General features: G+C 36.8%; 1 protein-coding gene across 1 annotated transcript in view; it reads right to left on the bottom strand.

The window, feature by feature from the left end:
- The window catches only part of DNAAF11 (dynein axonemal assembly factor 11), a 33,956-nt gene extending 18,671 nt beyond the window's left edge, over positions 1-15,285 (bottom strand). Inside the window, exons 1-8 of the mRNA XM_075705505.1 lie at positions 15,240-15,285; positions 14,850-15,017; positions 11,871-11,948; positions 9,933-10,105; positions 8,738-8,937; positions 7,417-7,602; positions 4,275-4,352; positions 1,497-1,562 (exon numbers count right to left, since the gene is read on the bottom strand). Of these exons, the coding sequence (XP_075561620.1) occupies positions 1,497-1,562; positions 4,275-4,352; positions 7,417-7,602; positions 8,738-8,937; positions 9,933-10,105; positions 11,871-11,948; positions 14,850-15,017; positions 15,240-15,285 (995 nt within the window). The remainder of the gene's footprint in view (positions 1-1,496; positions 1,563-4,274; positions 4,353-7,416; positions 7,603-8,737; positions 8,938-9,932; positions 10,106-11,870; positions 11,949-14,849; positions 15,018-15,239) is intronic.
- Positions 15,286-23,431: the final 8,146 nt, after the last annotated feature.

Genomic DNA, 23,431 nt, shown 5'->3' on the forward strand with positions numbered 1-23,431 from the left:
AGTAAATAGCAATGCAGACCATATAGCTCTTTAATGATGATTTTGTGGTTTATAAACTACAAACTTCAATTTCAGTTATTAAGTTATATGAAATATTATTAGGATTTAATGTCTTTGGAAGAAAACCATGATCTTCCTGTGGGTTCAGAGAATGTCAATGAAGATAATGTCTAAATTCTGTCAAGTCCACCACATCAGCTCTTGTATAACTGGAAGAATTCAAAATCTTTGTGGAAAATGAAAAGGTCTTTCTTCTATTAGTTTAGTGGTTTACACTAATATGAAAATTAATCTATTTGCTATGTAAAATTGTGAAAGTATTTTGCTACTTTTCTTTCTGAAGGCTTAACTAGTAAATTTATAATAACAGTTCTTTTTTTGCACAGAATTTGCTGGAAAAAAATGAACAGAAATACTTTACATTCCCAGAAAACACAGTACTTTTAAATTTCAGTACTGCCAAACAAAATTCATGACCTGAAAAAGGTCTACTTTAACACCTGCTCTTCATCATGTGACACATACATTCATGTTCCTGTGACCTACTAGTGAATGCACAAGTACATATTCCCTATTTCCCTTCTTTTATAACCTTACTTCTCAGGCGAATTTTTCAGACTTTTTAGTTTGCATTTCTTACAAGTGAGCACAGAATATTACAACATATCCAACATTATTGCATGTGAACAGATTTTCTGAGGCTCAAAAAACCCCTAATTCTTATAATTCAGAAACATGGATCGGGCCTCTTGAGGGAAGTTAATGAGCTGTAAGGAATGAACACATGGCATGAATAGGGTTTCTGTGGTATAAAACTAGTTCAAGCTTTACTCTAACAAGTTCCTATTATGGGTAAATAAGCTTGTGCATTTCCAACCCCTTCCTGAAGCATGGGCAAGGCCACTGTACTGCTTAGTAGAATATACTATCAAATAGTTATCAGGTTTCCTTGTCATATTTTGGCCTGGTTCAACCAAATTTCTTCCAGGTGATGCCCTCGCACAGTTCAGGAAACAGCATGGGCCAGGGCTCTTTCCAGTAAGCAAGAAAAGTAGGACAAGGCTACCCTAATCTGTCTTGGGGAGGGGAAGAATTTAACTGGAAGGACATGAAGTGTACTAGAGCACTTCTAGGGCCAAAGAATGGGAAAAAAACCCATTCCCTATAACCCTAATCTGCATATGAAGAATGGAAAAGATTTTATGTAAGTATAAAAGGACAGATGTGGAGGAAACCTGCCTGTGGACTGCAGAAGACTTCAATTCCAAAAAAGACTATTAGGCACAGTCCTCACTGAGGAGTAACAGAACAGTCTAAAGGGTTTTCGGTTTATTCACCTTCATTTCTTTGGCATAGGCTTCAAGATTGATTCCATTACCACCTATGGTATTTGTTTTCCTATTGAAAAGTCCCCATTATAGAGAAGAGTATATTTGAAACATTGTGTATTAGAACTTAAGAATGGCAAAAATTAAGAGAAAAAAAAAACCTCTGACCTGTAAACAGCAAGATCCAAGATGATCTGGTTGTTTTCTTCATCATCTTTCAAAGAAAAATGGAGCCTAATAACAATGACAAGAAACACCTCCAGGATAAATACAATTGGAGTGAATAAGCAAACATTATGGCATACTTCAGATTCAACTGCTAGCAATTTCAAATTAATACAAATAACATTTAGACAATATGTCACATGATCATTTTAGAAACAGTTGCAATTTTCCTCATGAACAGAAAAAAATATTGGCACTTGAACCAAAGTCATTCTTACATTTATTTTCTGTTCTCCCCACCCAACCCACAAGAGACAAAATAAAAAATACTGCTGAAGGTCAGTTAAAATTAAGATCAGTCTGTCAATGCAGAAAGAGAGACATCTGCTGGTGAAATCTGTCTGTAGTATTAACATCTGCATAGAAAAAACACTTCATGAGAGCATAAAAAGCCTGGAATTTGGTAATTCTAACCTTATCAGATGTAAAAAAGAAAATTGCATCTTTGTTCATAATAATTAATTTGCCTAGAGCATAAATATCTGCCTGTGCATTTCCTACATAAAACATGATTTGCACAACATCCTTGATTCTACAAGCCTTGTAATATTTGTTGAAAATGAGACTGCAGATTGTATTAGCTGCATGTTTGTGATCTGCTGGCTGCGTTCTTAAAATTGTGAAAGAATCTTACCAGTTATAAACTGAAAACAACATCTGTTACTAAAACTGTAAGGAGATCTAGTCTAGACTTAGAAGTTCTGCTCATGGACTCAAACATATCCCATGTATTAAAGTAGAGAAAAAATCAGAATAAAACCCACTTATAAAAGAGAAGATTTTTATAAATTAGTAATTAGTATAAAATGAGAGGGGTTTGCTTAATGTAATTTACCTGGAATATTTCAGTGACATTAAAATACTTTGGGTTCAGGTGACAGAAAGAAGCTCAAATGTTAAGAGTTTAGATGATACATTTTTTCAGCAATAAATATATTTGCCAGATATGCTTTTTAACTGTTTGCTCTCTTGTATTCTGACACAGTGAACTTGCAGGAAAGCTTATGGAGCTTTTAGTTTATGGGTATTTTTTAATGGAAAACTGCAAGGAATACAAACCAGCTTAGTTTCTCATTCATGTTTTTTACTGCATCACAAATTTTGAGAATTCACTAAAATATAAAGGATGAAAAAGAGAAAAGAATTGTAAAATTTCCTAGCTGGAACTTAATCAGAACTGAGGAAGAGAAATAGTCTGTAGCATGCAGCCATTCCTCCTGCTAACCTTCCAAAAGAACATCAGAGAAGCCTGGACATTGCTATGGACATTAGACTTCTGCACTGAAGCAAAAACTTTGGAGAACACCATCTGCCTACTTGTATCTCTTTATTTATGTCTCTCCAATACACTGCCAGATTGCACTGAAGAACTATGATATTCTTCTTGAAGCCGTGACAAAAACTGCTCATTGATCTGGCTTTACATGGGCACATCCACAGACTAAATTCTAATCCAGAAAACTTGGGTGACACAAACAGGACCACTACTAACAGTGAACTCCAGAGGACTGCATTTCTTCTAAAAAGATAGCTAGAGCTTTATTCTAAATGTCTCTGCTTTTTAGATGCATAATCAAATTCTATTAACACAAGATTTAAACTATTTTAGACTTGCCTTCTTTGAGCTAGAAAATTATTTAAAAATTTTTTCAGTGAACACATTTTTACAAAAAAAGTACATCAATACAATGGTAAGTATCCTCTGGTACAGATGGAAAAAACATGAGCTGTTCTGCCACCACCTTTAATTTTCCCTATACCACTCAAAATTATGCACTGATCTTATAATGTAGACTTTCAAATTCCTTGAATTTGCATGGATTTATGAATTTCAAAGATTTAGAAAACATTCTTCATACTAACAGTAAGCATATTCTTAGCTTTGATTTTGCAGCTAAATTAGTCTTAAGATGGAAAAACTTGTTCAGAGGACAGCAGACAGCTAAGTGGCCCTTCATAGGCCACTTTTTCATCAGAGTCTCCTGTAGGAGGCTCTTTGGGGAGCTGTTCATAAGGAAACAATGTTTGCACTCTCTGTCTCCTGTTTTCCCTTAGAAAAGGAAGGCTTAGTTCAAGTGAAACCCATGGTAACACATGGCTGATATCCCTGGAAACTCATTCCAAAACACTTGAATACCCAGGTGCCTTTGTCAATGATAAAATACAAGAGACTTCCCCATATTACCAGCCTCTGTTGCTACAGACCTCATTTGGTGTCAAAGGACCTCATGCCATAGAAATTAATTATATATCCTTCCCAATTCCGCCAGTTTTACATCTGTCATCAGAGGACAGAATGATTTTGTCCAGAAATATTCATTGGACATATTCTTCCACATTTAAAGTGGCTACTCATACACATTTATCTTCAATCGTCAAACCAGTTAAACTTTTTCCACTGCTGGCAAGATGCTTAAAGAAAGAAGCCTTACCATAGAAGGGAAAAGAGTAAAACGTCTTACATCTTTTACAGAAAACAAGTTCTTCAATCATCAAAGACCAAGATGTTAAATTAAACAACCTTCAATACTTTACTCATTGAAAATGAATTCTTTTTCCAGCATCAGAATATAATTCTAGAAGTCAGTTTCCCCACCAGAAATATAATACCATAACAAGAATTTGTCAGCCCTCTTATTTTTGTATTGTTACGTATCTTGAAATAGTTGCCCAAATCAACTATAAAGAGGTTAGCCTGTCTAACCTCTTAAGCTTACATACTTAGGCACATTCACATTCAGAACTTTTCCTTCTGCAGTGACCAATGTCTGAAGAGGCTTCTCTCTCTTTTTTGATTCCCTTAACAAAACACAAAGAAAAATGGTTTAGAATTTCACATTCTGGTATTTTATGTTTAATAGCAAAAAAGAAAGAAAAGGATGGCAAGAGGTAAGAATTACCTGGTATTTGATGTTTAGGATACAACTTCTTTCAGGAACAAAACCAGTTATATCAAATGTCCAATTGCATATTAAAAGCATCATCTAAAGATGAGCAAATGCTTTGTAATATCACGTCTTTCTTCTTCTGCATGTCACAATGTCCATTATCAAACAGTAATATATCAGATTTGTCTGGTATACCTTAAGAAATCAGTGGATTGCTTAAACACATGAAATGGGATGTTTTTCTAGTCATGAATGGTCATACTAATCAAAGGTATCATTACTGTCAGCTGATTTGATGTATGTGCAAGCAATTCTAAAGAAAAATTTTATTCATGCTAACTTAATTAGTTCTACTGAACAAATGCTTGGCATACCTATCAGTCAATATTCTGCACTAGTAAAAGGAATTTTAATGGTCAAAAGATTACAACCAGCACCAAAGAGGATACAGTATGACCCAAGTGCATACATATAGATTATTCGTTGATACATCTATTAAAGTTTTTGTTGTGTTCTTCCTTCAAAAAATACAATACGTATTACTGATGGAGACTTTAGTCTTCACTATCCATGTACAGCTATCAGCAATTAAGCTGTTTCTGACTTTTATTTAGTTCAATAAACAAGCTACCTTAAATTTATTTGTCAAAACAAAGCAGATCACTGTAAGATCATTAAGCCTTGTAGCACTGGTATTCTCCTGTATAAAAGTTTAGATCATGAGCAAGAAAAGGAAGAGTAAGGAATCTTAGTAACATGAAAAAGAAAAATCTGCTTGCACCTAGGTAAAAAATGGCTATGTTTTCTTTAAAAATACAACACTGTAATTGTCACTTTGCATTAATCCACTCTTCAGCTGGTCAATATAGTGTGTATGGTTACTTCAGCTGGCATATAAAAAACTCCATTTCACAAAAAGACAACAGCAATACATTGCTTTTCGTGTTCCCCAACCAATTTCTTATTATAAGTTCAAGATTAAGAGAACACTAAAGTAAATCACTAATGAGGGAAAAAAAGTATGTAAGATTTAGAGCACCTTGGGGGGAAAAAGCATAAAAAAGAGATTTGGTCTATAAATACAATGGATTTGAAAAAGAAATAAAAACATTCAAGTGGAGCTAATGGAATGACTACATAAAAACAAATTGTGTTTAAGAAAGAGTCACAACTATCCATGCATTAAATACTATTCTGTAGTATAAATCAGAGCATTAATGTGGGATTTGTGGGCCAGCAGTTTCTACACTACTCTTGATGCTTAAATGGAAAGTGAACAAATCACCACTCTGTTCTGAAGATGTAGTTCTCAGAAATGCTTCAGGAAATTATATCCCACCACCTCTTAGCTGTTAATAATCTGTTTCTAGATGAAATCTGTCTGCTCATGTGAACCATTTTAAGGCAAATTCAGTCATGTCATGGTCATTAGAGTTTAAGGTAACTTGTTTAACTTCGTGCTGAGATGAGCTGAGAGGCTGCCTTCTGGTAACAAGCAGCTAAAAGAGATCCTGTGCACCTTTCAGCTGCAACTGATTTTACACTTGTCTGATTTTTCTTTGAATGAAACTGCAAGTATTCACTCATTTGGCAATAGCCAAAGGTGCTCAGTTTATTATCAACTGTCCAACTATACCCCAGCTGGCAAATTTAACATGTGCTAACATGTCACAGATAGGTTCAAATTTAGTATTGGTCTGATTGAGTTCATGTCAATTTTTAGTAAAATAAACATCCTTTTATACTGAGTAACTTATACTAAAGTTTCATTTCAGCTCCTGTCCACCAGCAAGGATGATTTGAAGTTGTCAGGGGCACTCTTCTGTTCTCACCTTTCTCATGCTACTTAACAAAAATGTCACCACCAAAACAAAATGAACTATTAAATGATTTTTAGTTCCTTTAAATACTTTAGAAATTTAGAAAAAAACAGACAGGAGTTATTCTATCTTTATTATAATGCTGTTTGGACTCTCCTTGAATATTTAGAGGGAAGCATTTGGAACACGTTTGCTTTTGACTAGAGCAAGGCATCACCAAACACAACAAAATTCTAATTAGCTAGGATTTGGGTTTCACAGTAGTTCTTCTGGGAAAGTGCTAGACCTTGAATCAATAATAGCAACAAGTTATGAAGATTTCCAGATTTCCTGGAGAGTTCCCTAGGACTGACTTTTTCAATACTTAGGCTTGATAAATCTTTTAAAAAGCATGCCCTTAAAAAGAACAGGTAGAAAAATCTCTGGCACAAATGCTGTTATATAAGCAAAAAAAAAAAAAAAAAAAAAGGACATTGCTTATAATGTTTGTGGAACTGATAAGCTAGCAGCAATAAAATAACTTTTTTTGCTAGTATCTGCATTAATTTTCCATGGTCAGCAAAACCAGTGGCAACTTTAGAAAGTTTTAAAGGCTTTTCAGGGACCAGACATCTTCAGATTCACCATGACAAACAGCATAGATAACATGAAGAATATTATTACTTGAGATTAATATCTTTGACAAAGTATGTGAAAAAATTTCTAAGTCACATAGAAAAGGTGCCTGAAATGCCATTTGTGCAAAAATTTTGTAGCATGGCCAACAGGTCATTTATATAATGCAACCTGCACTCCAGATAAATGCTTTTAGCTAGAATATTAAACATTGAACTACATGAAACACGTTAGCTGACAGAAAAGTGGAAATTCTAAAGCCCATAAAATGGAGTTGAAAAGAGAAATTATATTTAAAAATGTTATTTGAGGAAAAACAAGATTAAGGGTTTCATAAATAAATTTTAGAAAATGAAACAAAACAAAATGAAAAATCTATACATTTTATTTAGGTTTTATAAGCATATTTGCAAAGGCAACAGGGATTTAAGCTGCAAGTTTGCAGTAGTATTTAATGTGAGGCAGTCACCTACCTCTACTCTGTACCTTTGAAAATTTTCCCTTCCTCAATTCACAGAATATATTAAAACAAAAACATACCTTATATTGTCTTTAGCTCTCCGTTTTTCTTCAATATATCTGTGAGTTTCTAATCTAGATTCTGGAGTATATGGTGTAGGTTCCTCCCAAAATCTTCTGTCTTCATCATCTTCAACGGTTCTCCATGTTTCTTGTTCTCGGTCTCCTCCTGCCTGATGGTTTTCTTTGTTCTGTAGGGAGTCTGGGCTACACAAGATCACATGGAATACTACCCCAGTGAGATGAAGGAAGAGTACTTGCTAATGAATTTTTGCAATAATATCTTTTTAACGCAATACTAATAGCTGTGTAATTCCTACCAAGAACAGTATCTTATAGATTTGGACAATGTTCTCTGCTCTGCTTCTTTCATCAATCAACAAAACATATTTCAACATAATGTTTTTCATTTACTTAACTAAATAGTGATACTATGGTTATGCCTAACCCTCTGAAAACCCTGATAGGTAGTTCAATAGATTTAATTTCAGGAGCAGAATTTTCAGATACCCTCACAACTTTCAGGTGAAAGAAAACCTTCAGTCTGTGTGATGTTTAAGCATTCCCAATATCAGGCGGCAGCAGATTAGAAACTTAAAGTGTAGGAGCATTTTACTTAGGCATCTCAAGTGCCATCTTAAAACCCAAATCATTTTTCCTCCTAGCCCTAAGCCTCTGTAATCTTCAGAAATTCTCTATCAGTACAGAGAGAAAACTGAATTTATGATACAGCTGTGATCTATGAGGACAAAGTTCCATAGACAGCTCCATGGAACTTAGTCTCTATTGCATTAAAAATAAGATGGATGGCAACTGCAGTGGAAGATGACCCCAGACAAAAATCCTTTTCCCATCTAGGTAATCTCAGTGATATTAGGTGGAAAAAGTATATAAATCAACATTCCATAGCCTTTTACATCTCAAAAGATCTACAATATTCCATTTCAGTCTTCATATCTAATAACTTTAAAGCAAAAGCAATTATAGGTGAACAGCTGCTTTCTCTGGAACCCCTTCATTACCTTAAATAACAATATCCAGCTCTTCTCCTGAAAGAAGCTCTCAATTACACTATTTTGGCACCCAGACAATTTAGCTTGGAGTTTTAGGACAAAAATTCTATTGTACTGTCTGCAGGTCAGTAATTAATTATGTTTGTAATTAATTATATTTTTAATTAGAGATAAAATGCATGAGGAGAAATAATTCTTCTAGAATCAACAATAAAGACAAAAAGATTTAAGTGGAATTACATAAAATATTTAATGAAGAAAACCACGAATTTTTAAAGACGAAAGAGAAGAATGATGTTTATTCACAAACTGTTGTTGCTTACTGTTACCTGTCAAATCCAAGCTTAGATTCCATTTGTTTTTGTTTCTTGTCCTTTCTTTCTTGCATCCTTCTTTGAGCCTCTTCTTTTTCTCTGGCCCTTTTGAGAAGGTAAGCTTGTTCCTGTTCTCTGATTTTCTGTTTCACTTCTGGATAGTTTTGAAGTGCTTGAATCCTCTCTGAACGTTCTATTTCTTTACTATCCAAACACTTCCCAAAGAGAAAAAATCAATATAGATATGTGAGAAATTTTAAACATATTCAAACAATAAATCCATTAAACTGTAAGTTAATTTTGATAGATTACTTTCTGTATGAAGTTAAAAATACGCCTTTTAAACTTACATAGCACTATGTAAGTTATACTATATTAAAAAGAATTAAAACTAAGTTGCTATTCAGATCTGAAAATGGTTTTGTGTGTCTGAGAACTCCTTTTTGCATTTTCCTGGAATTTCAGTTGGCCTTATCAGACTATGTAGTAGAGAGAGTCCCTTCAGCAATTTCTGATATTTGTCTGACCTTGATTCAGGCTCATGAAAATATTACAAAATTATTTCTTTCAATGTGTTAGTTTATTGCCAACTAACTGAGCTGAATCTACTATTAATAAGTTAAGAGTCTGTGCTTCTCCAAGGAAAAATTTGTGGGAACATATTTCAGGACTAGGACTGCCTGTTTCCATGGCAGGAAATCATTACATCAGTACATCATTGCACAAAACCTCAATCTTAAAGTATCTATTTACAGCCAATGCAATATAGTGCATTTTTACATCAATTTCTGTCTTTCTACTGCCTTACACTGTTGGTTTGGTACATATTGTTGGTATGGTAACAACAACCTGGTAACTTTCTGCAACCATGAAAATAATTTTAAAATGCATTGTATATATAAAAACAAATGAGAAAAAAAGCCAGAACTGTACAGTGTATTTATTTTTTCAGAACTTCATTTAAGGATCTCCAATGAAAATGACAGAAAAGTTAACAAATGCATGTGGTTTAGTCAAAATAGAACCAATTTATTATTGCATTATTTACTGAAGTCACTTCTTCTTCAGAATAAAATTTAATTTCCTGTGGACAGTAAGAAAAATGCTCCTAGTTTTCCTACCAAAGGTATCTGTTTTGTTTGGGATTAGTATGTTCAGTCAACAATGCTGGTTATTGATTTGGATATAAATTTAATTTTTAAAATCTTACTTTTAATTGATGAAGAGTTGCCACCACAAATTGTCTATAACCTTCAAATTCAGTACATGGGTTACCCACTAGAAACAGTTCCTTCAGATGTATATTATATTTTAGGGCTTCAATACTGGAGAGTTCACCAATGAAATTTGCTGTCAGGTCAAGTTTCTTCAGTTCTTCACAGCCTGTTTGAAAAAACCTCAATTCAATTTGTCCATAACATAAATGTACACGACATACACACACACATGTGCACACACTTGGACATAAAACTGTCCGCATTTGTTGTCTTTCATGTTATCAGGATACATCTTTTCCAAGCCACAAATGAAAAAGAGACCCACAGCTTAAGTTTATGAGGTCACAATATTTATAGAAAGAAAAAAAGTCTCAATGAAATACAAAATAAGAAAACTTATTATTGGTTTTACCACTATCGAAACTTTGTGGTCAGTGCTTGTATTTTATGAGCTATTAAATGTTTCATTTCCAGATAAGCTGGACTTCAGCTTTAACAGTCTGATTGGCTTGGTACCCCTCCTCAACTGAGTCTTCACCATATGGCTAAAAGTGTCTAATTGCTTCAGGAGAGCAGGATCAATTATGGGTTTCATTTCTGTGTACTGTTAATCTTAGCTAACAATATTCAAGTGTAAAGATAAGGTTTGCTTAAAATTCACTCCAAGTCAAGATGAGGTTTTGTACTCTATGGATTCAGCTATTGTTGTGAATACTTTATCACTAGTTAAATTGCAAATACCAGTGAGAAAAAGTTGTTTGTTAACCAAAACAATTCATTATAAACAGAAATTCTAAAATAGCTAACAAAATGCTCTGGGAAATTCAGATCCAAAATTTATCAGCCTCTCCTTTTATCATAATCTGTCCATGAATCACAACCTTGCCTCTAAGAGTAAAAAAGGTTAGCTAAGACAATGCTCAGTTTCGGTGCTCATCATTGTAATAATTTCTTTTCCTTTGCAGGTATATTTGGCAATTATTTTATGCATAATTGAACTGAAAGAAAATAAACAACTCAAAATTATTTATTAGGGGATTTAAATAATGCAAATTTTTGCGAGGCTCACTCCCAAATATTCTGACTCCTAGGTAAATGACAAATCACAGTAATAAATAATGCAGCCTGATAGAAGAACTTAAAATGTACTGGCATGAAAACAGACACAAGTTTCTCAACAAATTGCCAAATATGTAACATACTACCTATTTCTTCAACTTTTACAAATTTGTATTTAGCCTATTTGCTTATTTTTATTTGATTTAAGCCATCTTCTTGAATCAGCTTGTAGACTTAAAAATAAAAACCACAAAAAAAAAAAAAAAACCCAACCCAAAACATTAAATTACATACAGATAAACCAGACAGGACTTCATGAAATGACAGAGAAAAGAATCATCTGAAAAACTCTTTAAAAATACCCCAGACTGCCAATGCAACCTGTGCACAGAGTAGAACCTTCTTGTGTGTGACACTTGATTGCTAAAGTGAAGATGACTGCTGAAATATTACATGAGAGAGACCTTTTACAGCCTGCATAGCATTAAAAAAAAATCGTATTGCTCCAGCTAACCTGCATAACAAATTATCTTATCTTTACAGTGGGGAAATACCAATTTCATTAAAAATTTGGATTACTGCTTTGTAAAGTATTAAAGAATAGAGCTATCATACCTGGCAACACTGGTGAAAGAGTATGCAAAAAGGGAGTTAAAATACATTTAATAAAGTTCAATGACAAACTGCAGCAGTAGGAAGCACTTGTTACAAAGAACCATTTTTTAAATGCTGCACACAAAAAGGCTTTTTCTGAGTATCAACAAAGTACCTTTACTGGTGGACATACATAATGGCTTCCACCCTCTTTTACACTAAGTCACAACTTAAGTGTTTCAATATGAAAAGACAAAACAGTTTGTTTAAAATCTGACCTTCCAGATTCTCAATTCTTTCAATGTTGTTCAAAGCTACATTTAAATATTCCAGCTTCTTTAGTTTGCCCACATTTTCTGTAACAAAACATAGATCTGTTATTTCGGTTTTCTTCACTGGAAAGGGCATTATCATTTTATTTGCTCGCTTTAATTCAAAGAAAAAATAAAGCAGAAAAATAGGAAGGACAAATCAGGATATGTATCAGATTACTGGGCATTAATACTTTAATATTAACAAAAAGGCAAAACAAAAAAAAGTTCTCTGAAAATACATATTAAAATAAAAAAGTAAAAAGGGAGGTTATAAACACATTTTTTCACACAAATCCATAAAACACGTATATAATGCAAGAGGACTGGCCAAAAAGCATGGTGAAACATTCCATTTGTCATGAAACTCAGAAAGCATCAGGCCATACTTAGTCAAGCTTTATAAAATTAGAGTTTTACACTCACTGATATAGAAAAGATTGGCTTCTTTAGTATATATTTAATTTTTAAATACCTTTTATCTACAGTGTTAATACAAGAATCTTCTTCCCCTCCCTTTTAAAAAAACTTGCAAATAAGGATTTATATGGCTTCAGTATGAACAAAACAAAGCCACACACACACACCCCCCTCCTAATCTGGAATCTAACCTGTATCATTTTCACCATGAACTATTGAAATTAGGAGGTTCACAATGTGTGGGGTTGTGTCAGAATGACTAGCATTTCCTCCTTTGAATACACAAAATGTGTTAAAGAGGGAATAGGGTAGCAATGATCTTCATCATCCCAAAAAAGTCTGAAAAATGCAAATTACCTCGAGATACATGACACACAGGCCAGAGACATAAATCTGAGACAAGATACATAGTATAACTTTTGTCACAGTTCACCAGTTTCTCCCCAGTCACCAGATATTTCGAAGATTTGACTGAAAAACCTTCCCAATGAAGTCATAAGTTTACTTCAAACTCTAATTCACAAGCCGCACTGATTAAGTCCTGTACAAACTGTCCCTGCTGAGACAAACAGAGAAATTCAAGCAGAGGGAGCTTCATCTAACCAACACAGACCACGTCTACAGCTGAGTTAGTTATCTAGGCTCCTCTATAATCAACAAAGAGAAATAGGCTCTTCAAGGTGCAATTTGTCTTATCTTAAATCAGCTGTCTAGAACCAGTGAACCAAATCATGCTCAAAAATAAGCCTTTTGTTCATCACTGGTTATAAAGGGAGTCTACAGTAACTGCCTAAGACATAGATGTCTAAAAGTTTGGTGACATGAATCCTACCACTTAGTTTACTAAGACCTTGGAGAGATACTTTCTTCATAATTCACAAACAGATGAAATTAATTTCTCAGCAAGGACTTGTGCAGCTTAGGTTGGCAGTTTGTTTTTCTTTCAGTATTCCTGTAACGGCAGTGCCTGTATGCATGAAGATGTGAGAAAGACAAGTGAAGAAAACCAGGACTCATCCATACAGTGGATGCCCTACAACTTGCTATCTGATTAGTACGCAAGTCTGGTCTTGCATAAAGGTTTTCTTTAAGAGGAGAAGAGACACATCCCAGTAGAGTCATTATAAACCATTCAGCTACGATATTTTGAAGTGTGCTTGGAACTGCTGTCTGCTCCACATGGACATGTTGGTATCCACTGGGAAGAACCACTTCTCAAATTCAGTACTTCGTAACACAACTCCTATTAGCAACTCTTTCGTTCACTACTTACATAGTGGAGTTTGGGTTTTGTTTTTTTTTTTTTTTTTCATTTGTTACTAAAGCATTATCTTGGAAAGCTGTTATATTATACAAGAATATATGAAGTAGGAAGTTGGATAGTTTTCCAACTCCTAGGGTTAGATTAAGATAAAAACTGAATGTCTCAAAAATGAGATTTCTGAAAAAATCTTGTGTCCAAAAAGCAATTATCTGAGCAGTAGTATGTTATACTGTACTAACCTAAAGGAGGTATGAGTGTTGACAAATGAACAAGATGAAGTCTTGTGCCTTAGTAACGACACAGTAGCAGAGAGAAAAACAACTTATTTTGGTCCCATTTTTGATGGGGCAGAGCAGCATAAAGCAGTTTCAAAACCCTTATTCTCCCTGGCAGAATATTCCTCCACTCTAAGAAATACAGATGTTACCAGTAAAGATACTCCCTAGGAGTTTCCTGATGAGCCCCTCCAGAGGATTTAAAGTCTTTGCCTACAAGTCCTGAGCACAGAAGTTCACCCTAACACTTCAGATTATTTTTTCTTCCTCCTAAGGAACTTCAAAGAAATATGCTAATATAATTCCTGAGCACTCTGACTTTCCATTCTTCATCTACATATTATCTGTAGAGTCTAAGCTTTTCCAGCCCAAGGCCTAATGTCATATCTTTCTGTAGAGAGCCTAGCAAATGTGTGAACCTATATCACAAAACACAGACCATATGAAATTATACCTTCCGTGGTGCAGGAAGACCATCGAGACTTTGCTGTAAAAAGTTGTCTTTAGGCACAAAAGCAAGTATTTTATCTGAATAAAAATTATTTCAATGTTAACCAAGAATACCATTTGTATAAAAACTGAATTTAAAAATGAGCCTGAAGAGAGCTAGTCCTATGATATCACAGTCCACAGTATATGCTGAACTGTTTGTCTCTCTGTTTGCCACAAAGACAGGATATTTAAGTTATATCTGGATTTATGATATTTTAATCAATAAAAGGTGTCTCACACTCATATTCTAGTGACTTGTACCCCAGTACTATCTTTTTAATTTAAAATTTCTCTTGTAAATTCCTGAGCTGCTTAGAAATTTATTAAGGAGACAGGGAAAGGAAACCTTGTAGGAGCAGATCCACAAAGACATTTTCTGTAGTTATTCACTCTATATTCCCTTAATACAAGTACAATACAAGAGCTATTTTTTCCTGATTTCAAAATTATGCATGTAAATCCACTTAAAAAGAAACATATCCAGAAAACACTTACCAATTTTTGGAATAAGATTATTCTGAAGATAGAGAATTTTTAAATCTCGACACCATTTATCAAGATATTCTAGTTTTTCTATTTCCTGCTGATGTAAAGAGATTTCTTCCAGTGAAAAAATTTCACAGTTGTTATGTTCTGCACGTCTTCTAACAAGATCTTCAGTGACTGAAAGAAACATCAGGTGTCATATCACCCTTTAGTCATTTTCTGCCACCTGACTTACGAACAGCTTATGAAATCATTAAAATCTTTTGTTCCACCATACCAAATACATATCTGGTAGAAACACCAACAAAAATAAAATCTGCTAAAAATGACATCAAGTGCCAAGTAACTTCAGCCCTCTCTGCCACAATAAACATCATTTGTGAAACACACTCAGGTCACCTGTAACATTTAGAAAAATCCATATGAAAGCTGTTGAGCCTTCCATAAGAGTGTGATGCAACCCCTGCAGAAATTAATCCAGCACCCATTATTTTCAGCACAGCTCAGGTTGCAGATTCATTCAGGCAGGCAAGCAATGGAGTGTTTTATGCTCTTTTATTTCCTGATGCCAGATGTTCACAAATAGTAAACTAGCTACAGCGTGCCATCATATTCTTCTGCCAGCACACTGTGCACAGAAATAAGCAGGATGAATACAGGAAGTGGGCAGATATTTTTTACTTTTTCAGTGCTTGAGGCAAAACCATAAATAATTCATGCTTATAGATGTTTATGTTAGAATTAAGTTTAATCCTGGGTATCTCTTAAGCACTACCAGCTCATTAGCAGCCAGCAAAGGAGTTTTTTCAGTGGCCGAAAAGACACCAGAGACCTGGGTTCAGAGTTTTCACATGGTAATATTTAATGCCAGGCAATCTTTCAAACAGTGAAAAGGTTCCGTATAATGAAGGTAAAGAAATTCAATGAGAACCAGTGCTCACTCTTGAGCTACATGTTATTACTTTGTTTCCAGCCCACTGCACCAAAAAAGCACTAGCGTTTTCCTCTCCTTGACAAGCAGTGAACTACAGTGAAGTACTGATTAAAAACCTATGGTTTTACCAAATTAGCATAGGTATTTTCATGATTGTTAAAGCTGAAAAAAAGACTAGCAAGCCTTTCAAAAAGACTCTGAAGAAAAACAAGTAAAAAGAAAAAATATAAATACAGAGATCTGTGAAAACAAATTGTTCCTACCATGCATTAATTAAAAGTGTTCTTTCATCGCTTCTTTGTCTCAGGGAGGTTTTTTGAAATCATCCAGTTTTATTAGTGGTCCTGGAATGGCTGTGCACATTCACACGGACTGGTCTACTACAAGCTGGGTAAACTACCTATCAGTACAGCCCAAACTCGCACGTGTCCGCAGCTCCTCTATCTACAGTCTTTGGGAACGAGGTGAAACTGGTTTTGCATATATTACATTATTTACAGATGACCAGGGTTAATTCTCCCTTCTGTTCAACAGAGTTTCATCTGACAAGAATTACAGGATTACACAACGGTGATACTGATATTGACGTAAGAGGGGATACTGTCTGCACATAAAGCATATTGGGAAAGGTAAATGTCTTTTTCTTTTTTAAACATGTCAGGCAGGTTTGCTGCATCTGAACAACCATCTTCCCTTCAACAGCCCATTGATTAAACCTGATTAAATTAATAGACAAAACAATTACAGTAATCATGACTAAATATTTTAGTCTTCACAGAAAATATGAAAAACACTGGCATTTCTAATAAGTTACTTGGCAAATCTGCTGGAAATTTAAAAAAAAAATGGCCTGCTTAGTAATGTGTTTGGTGGAAGATCTTTCAATGCCAGTATTTCCACTGCAAACAGGTATTTTTGAGCAAGAAAACAAAAATTTTCCACAATCGGCATACATACACATTGCTCTAGATCCTTTAAATCATGCAAACTATTTGGGACAGAGTTTTATTACTGTCAGATTTCCCTTTGCTGATGAAAAAAAAAATTAAGTGAGTGTTGCAGTGATTATGCAAAAACATCTATTTTCATTACCAGATGGTTTGCAAAGCAGAGACAATCATTCCTAGTAGAAGCTACAGTGGAGCTTTAGAGACCTATTTTGGGAACCTGCTGTAGGGAACTGAGGGAATATTTGACATTTTATATGCTATCTAGTTCATTTAAGAGGAACGAGGAAAAGAAACTTGCAAGAGAAAACAACAAATTTTAAATAAAAACTTTCCCAGGACATTGACAAAACACATTGTAACACTACTTCTCGCTAAGAAGTTCATTAACCAGATCACAGAGATCACAGCTACTCCCACATTCCCATGAACACAGAAGGAAGTAAGGGATGGCATCAATCAACTGGAGATAACAACAGGTCTTGAAGATCTTACAGCTGGGTTTCCAAAAATTACATGTTTTACTCAAAAAGGAGCAGATACAAAGGAAAGCATTAAAGAAATGGAAAGAATAAGCAGGTGGACAGCTGCAGGTATGTCAAGAAACAGCAGGGGAACCTGCATTTCAGGAAAGTGAAGGATGCAACCATTATTTTAAGACTCAAATTCATCCCACACTGTTCAGGACATGAAGCTGTTCTCCTTCAGGCAGTGCCTGATCAAAGCAGACATCTGCCAGCCTCATGCAGAGAGAAGGATTTCCTTTCCAAAGCACTGTTTTAGCCCAGCAAGGGACTGACAGTCCAGTGACTGTATACAATCAAAGCAGACTACAGGAAAAATCACAGAGGAAAGGAATTCCTCAGTAGCTTTTCTCCTGAGTGATATGTATGAGCACTCAGTCTTTTAGGTCATACTGCTTTACCTCTAAAAGATTACGGATTCCTAAGTAATAGTATGGTGTATTTTAACTTCATTCAGGTTTTTTTTGCATCTCTGATAAAGCGCCTGCATTGGCTACTTCTACCTAAAAAAAAATAAATTATCATTTTGAAAATTTATAACTGCAGGGAAAGGCCGGCCCTGACAGCTCTGGGCCCAGACACAAGCCATCCAGCCAAGCAGCTCCCCTTGTGCCGGGGGCTGCCCCACACACAGAGGGGTCCCTGCCTGGGCCTCTCGGGGGCTGTTTTGGGAGGCAAGCGCACCCCTGTGCTGTGCTTGGTGAAATAAAATGGGTTGTTATTCCCAGGGAGGAGGGAGACCAGCCAGGTGAGGAGAGCAAGGGAGGCAGGAGGGGGGAAGGGGTGCTGCCAAGGGGTGCGGGGAATGGCGGGGAGGGGGGGGCAAGTGTGGGGAGAGGGAACATGGTAGCCAGGGAGTGGGGCACGTCCTGGGGGAAGGGAAGGAGCCCGGGGGAGGGGAGGAAAGCGGCTCTCGGCGACACTCACTCCGCACCATGGCCGCCCCTCAGCTCCCCGCCGCCGCCATTACAGGACGCCGCCGCGCTGCCACGGCAACGGGGCCGGGCGTAGGCCGCGGGCGGGGCGGCGGCTCCGGGCGCTGCTGGGGGCCGGCTGCCCCCGGGCCGCCACCGCGGCCTTCAGCCAGGTTTTGTGCTTTCTCCGTACCCGCCTTGGCGTGTCCTCCTGCCAGGGCGGCCAGGAGCGCTTGGGTGCCTGCCCAAGAAGCAAAATGGCTTTTGTATAGTCCAGAAGTTAAATTTCTCCTACTCTGGCTGCTCCTGACACCTTTCTTTGGCGGGGCAATCACATATGAAATGCCTCTTCCTCAGGTATATATCTTTTGCCTACATTTTGTCTCTTCTCCCAAGTAGTTAGCGATAGGACGAGAGGAAATGGGCTCAAGCTGCGCCAGGGGAGGTTTAGGTTGGAAATTAGGAAAAATTTCTTCACGGAAAGGGTGGTCAAGCATTGGAACAGGCTGCCCAGAGAGGTGGTGGAGTCACCATCCCTGGAAGTGTTCAAGAAACGGGTAGATGTGGCACCTGGGGACATGGTTTAGTCTAGTCTGCCCTTGATTGGTTTATTGAGGACTTGGTAGTGTAGGTTAATGGTTGGACTGGATGATCTTAAAGGTCTTTTCCAACCTCAACGATTCTATGATTCTATTCTATGGTTTGTATGATACTTTTGTCCTCCTCCTGCATATTCATCAACTAGTTTGCCTTATGCATTTTGGGCTGAAAGCATGTTTTCCGTTATCTGTGGGAGCGGCCTGTTCCCATGATTCATAGAATTATAGAATCGTTTAGCTTGGAAAAGACCTTTAAGATCATTGAGTCCAACCGTTAACCTAGCACTGGCAAGTCCCTAAGCACCACATCTACACATCTTTTAAATACCTTCAGGGATGGTGACTCCACCACCTCTCTGGGCAGCCTGTTCCTTTTGGTGAAGAAATTTTTCCTAATATCCAATCTAAACCTCCCCTCATGCAACTTGAGCCCATTTCCTCTCATCCTATCGCTAACTACGTGGGAGAAGAGACCAACACCCACCTCACTACAACCTCCTTTCAGGTAGTTGTAGAGAGCGATAAGGTCTCCCCTCAGCCTCCTCTTCTCCAGGCTAAACAACCCCAGTTCCCTCAGCCGCTCCTCATAAGGCCTGTGCCCCAGACCCTTCACCAGCCTTGTTGCCCTTCTCTGAACACGCTCCAGCACCTCAATGTCTTTCTTGTAGTGAGGGGCCCAAAACTGGACACAGTATTCCAGGTGTGGCCTCACCAGTGCCGAGTACAGGGGGACAATCACCTCCCTGCTCCTGCTGGCCACACTATTCCTGATACAAGCCAGGATGCTGTTGGCCTTCTTGGCCACCTGGGCACACTGCTGGCTCATGTTCAGCCGGCTGTCGACCAGCACCCCCAGGTCCTTTCAAGAATGTTTCCTCACAGGGAATGCTCCTGTCCTCCACCTTTTACCTGGGAGATTCTCCCAACAGAACACTGCCTCAGAATATCTCTTACCACTATATTTAACTCATAGATCAGGTTAACCAGCAGCCTGAACTTTGTCATGCTGTGGACATGGATATTGTGCCCTCCTGCAGGTTTCTGTGGATTCTCTCCTGCCATTACTGTACTATAACTTCACCCATTCTAACAAAGCCAATGAGTAAGAGTTATGGCTGGAGGCCTCAGGCAGCTGCTCAGACAGCTACAGAAGTTCTCATGTCTGACATTTTCTATTTTGTAGTTAATATAACGATGTAGCATCGCTTCACATACTTGATTAAGTTCCCAGCTGACAAAGTTATGGCACCTTAAACTTCAAATAAACTGGATGGGACTACATGTCTCAAGACATCACTAATGAGCTTTACGGAGTCCTTCATCTTATCCTGATCTGGTGGCCACCAGTTTGAGTTCAGTCTAATTCAGCAGTGGGAGAAGTATTCCAACATAGTGTACATTTGATCACAAGATAATAAAGTTTTTTTCATATTTAGATTTAAGTTCATATTTTCTTCTTTGTAAGTTCATATATCCTGTTCATTGCCATGTCATGCCTCAATCACAACCTTGTAACAGCCCTCATCAATCACTCCAAAACTTCAGTTACAAAACACAAACTGGCACAATTGTCACCAGATCAAAGTGGAAATATCAGGAAAGTCTGTATGTATTTCATACTTCTTTGCTAACACAGGTCTTCATTAACCTAAAGGTCTAATCAAACGTATAGGTCATCGTCTACTAACAGGAAATTCACATATAAGTTTAAACAAGGCCGTAAGATGTTTTTTAAATTATCAAATTAATTTATTATAAATTAATTTATTGAGTCATTTACCTCTGATGTAATACATGGAACTCCTCACACCCACTCTGCAATTTTCTAACTGTATTGCTATTTAGAGGATAGGAGAAAGGAGGTGTCATTAAATTAAAGCTACTAGGTTTTGTGGAGATGACGAGGCACAAAAGAGCAGAAGTAGTTAATGCGTGTTAGTTTAAATCCCTAGTACTTGTCCTGGTCTGTCTGACTTGGTAAGTAACAAATCCATGCTGGGACAGGGATGTTTGCACAGCTGGGTGGATGGCAGCACCATGTGGCCCACGGCCACTGTACAGAGCCACAGAGATTAAAGAAGGGCCACTGCCGAGGCCTTCCACTACTTACCCATTTATTTCATACTAATTTGCAGGCCCCTTCAAATAATGACTTTTATAGCTGCACCTTTTCCCAGGACTATTGATTTTTTTACTTGAGAGCATAGCTCATAATCAACTTCAAGAAGAAGAGAAAAAAATCTTGTTCTTGCTGTGTCCAGTATTTTAAATACTGTCTACATTGTATTGCACAGAAATACCTATGTTATTTCGTTATGCTAAAAACATGGGTTTTTTTCATCCCTTTTGCAGAGATTCTATATGATACTTCTGAAGAAAGAAATATAAAATCTGCAATTAATTAAATTGAAATATAGTAAGGTGTGGTGGGTTGACCTTGGCTAGCTGCCAGGTGCCCACCCAGTGGCAATCTCACTCCCCTTCCTCAACAGGACAGAGGGAGAAAATGTGATGAAAAGCTCATGGATCGAGACAAGGAGAGGGAGATCACACAGCAATTACCATCATGGGCAAAACAGACTCGACTTGGGGAAATTACTTTAATTTATTGCCAATTAAATGGAGCAGGATAATGAGAAATAATAACAAACCTAAGAACACCTTCCCTCCACCCTTCCCTTCTTCCTGGCTCAACTGCACTCCAAACCCCTCTACCTGTATATACTGATTTAAACCAGTTTGTTATAATCAGTATTTTTGTAGGTCCTGGTTTGCCAAATTTAGTTAAGCTGTAGGATTACTTGTTTGAGTGGGTAACTTCTCACTTGTGATGAGCATAAAAGAGGTATTCTCTCTACGCCAGTGACTGAAAAGCTCTCAGAGTGTATTTGTTTTCCTCTTGTGAAGAACAGCTTTGCTTATGACTCAGGGCTGAACTATCCAGGAAGTCAGAACGCAGTATTTTGGAGCATGCCTTTGCAACACACTAGTCCTAACCTGGTGGCCTTGGTTTTATTGGGACTCATGACGTAGTAACAACGTGTAACATACCACCCTTGAGTACCTGAGGTGGTGTGCTAAGACCCTTGGATGCTCAAAACGTGAGACTGCATTGCAACATGGCTCTCCAAGTAGCGCCTTGTTGTTTCTAACTTCCAATATACTCAATTCAAAGGCTAGGAGGTCTGCCAGATTGTCTTGCTGCCCTTGGGATACATTGAACTCCTGAACCCTGACACAGTTTCAGAAACAAACAACATCCTTCTGACCTTCAATTTCACCACATAAAAATTCAGATAAGCCCAAATGATTTTAGTCTTAGCAGCATTTTAAATTTTACACACTCAGAAGAATTTTCTGCCGTGTAAAAAAAAGTGAAAGTGATAATTCATACATCCAGCACATACATACACGCTTTCAGCATGGAGGTCTATATATGAGCTGCTCTTACACTATGATTCATGCAGCAAAACCTTTGCAGCCTGTACAACATCAGTGCAATATACATATACAAAATTAAATGTAACTTGCAGGTACGGTGTTGTACAACTTCTCAAGAGACTTTTGCATTCATTTATTTTCAAATCAAATACAAATTTCATATTTAGAGACATTGACCTTATTGTGTTTATTATTTTCATGCAGCTATTTTTCACTCGAATTATGTACTAGGAGCTTGAAGCAGCACAAGCCCAAATTCATAGCTTGAAGCAATGTACATGACAAATGTACATGACAGAGATAGTGTAATAAGCCAATTATAAACAGGAGAATGGAGTTGCAGAAGAAGAAGAAGAAAAAGGGTCCTGTCTGGCATGCCTTCCCTGAAGAAAATCACTTTACCGCTTTAATACATTACCAGTTTATTTGTTAAATGTGTAAAACAATGCGATATAAAATATATTTCTGTTTTATGGCAAAAATAAGTTTTATAGCATTATTATTACAATGCATCAGAAGTATTCTGCATATGTGTTCATTCCATCAGTATATACTCAGGTAAGGTGCTACAGCTCTAGCAAATTGATGTCCATGGACAAATCTTAGCTCTTAAATGCTGCAGGTCAGAGTCTTAGCTGGTGGAAATCAGCTGATTGATAGCCACTCAGAATCTGAACCTACGTCTTTCTATTTATTTCCTATTAAATTATTATTATTGGGTTTGGTCTTGTTGTTTTTGTTGTTGTTGTTGTTTTTATTATTATTATTATATGCTATGGTGGTAACAGTTACTTAGTAAGTGTAACAAAATAAGACTTTCATTTTTCACACCAAAGTACCAATAAATCCTCTCCCAAAGACCACACAATCTACATGGCAGGATATAAGCTCACAAATAACAAATTAATTGGAATATATGCAATTCCTAATAATAATCTTCATTAATGACAATACCCTCAAATACAGGAAGAAATGCAAACAGGAACAACTTAACTGATATGTAAGTGCCAGAGATAAGGGGGGGGGAAAAAAGCAGCATGAGAAACCATAAAAAAGAAATAATATAAAATGAAGCAACAGTTTTGCTCAGTCTATATTAAAACGTACAAAGAGGTTTACAAAACACTGCAGCTAATTCACAAAAAAATGCATCAAAGAGCAGATTCTGCAGAACTGGACAGGCCATACCTGTATTCTGTACCAGTCTGGTTTATTCCATATCATTGAACTAA

The sequence above is a fragment of the Pelecanus crispus genome, chromosome 2 (genome assembly GCF_030463565.1).
Source record: "Pelecanus crispus isolate bPelCri1 chromosome 2, bPelCri1.pri, whole genome shotgun sequence".
Lineage (NCBI taxonomy): Eukaryota > Metazoa > Chordata > Aves > Pelecaniformes > Pelecanidae > Pelecanus > Pelecanus crispus.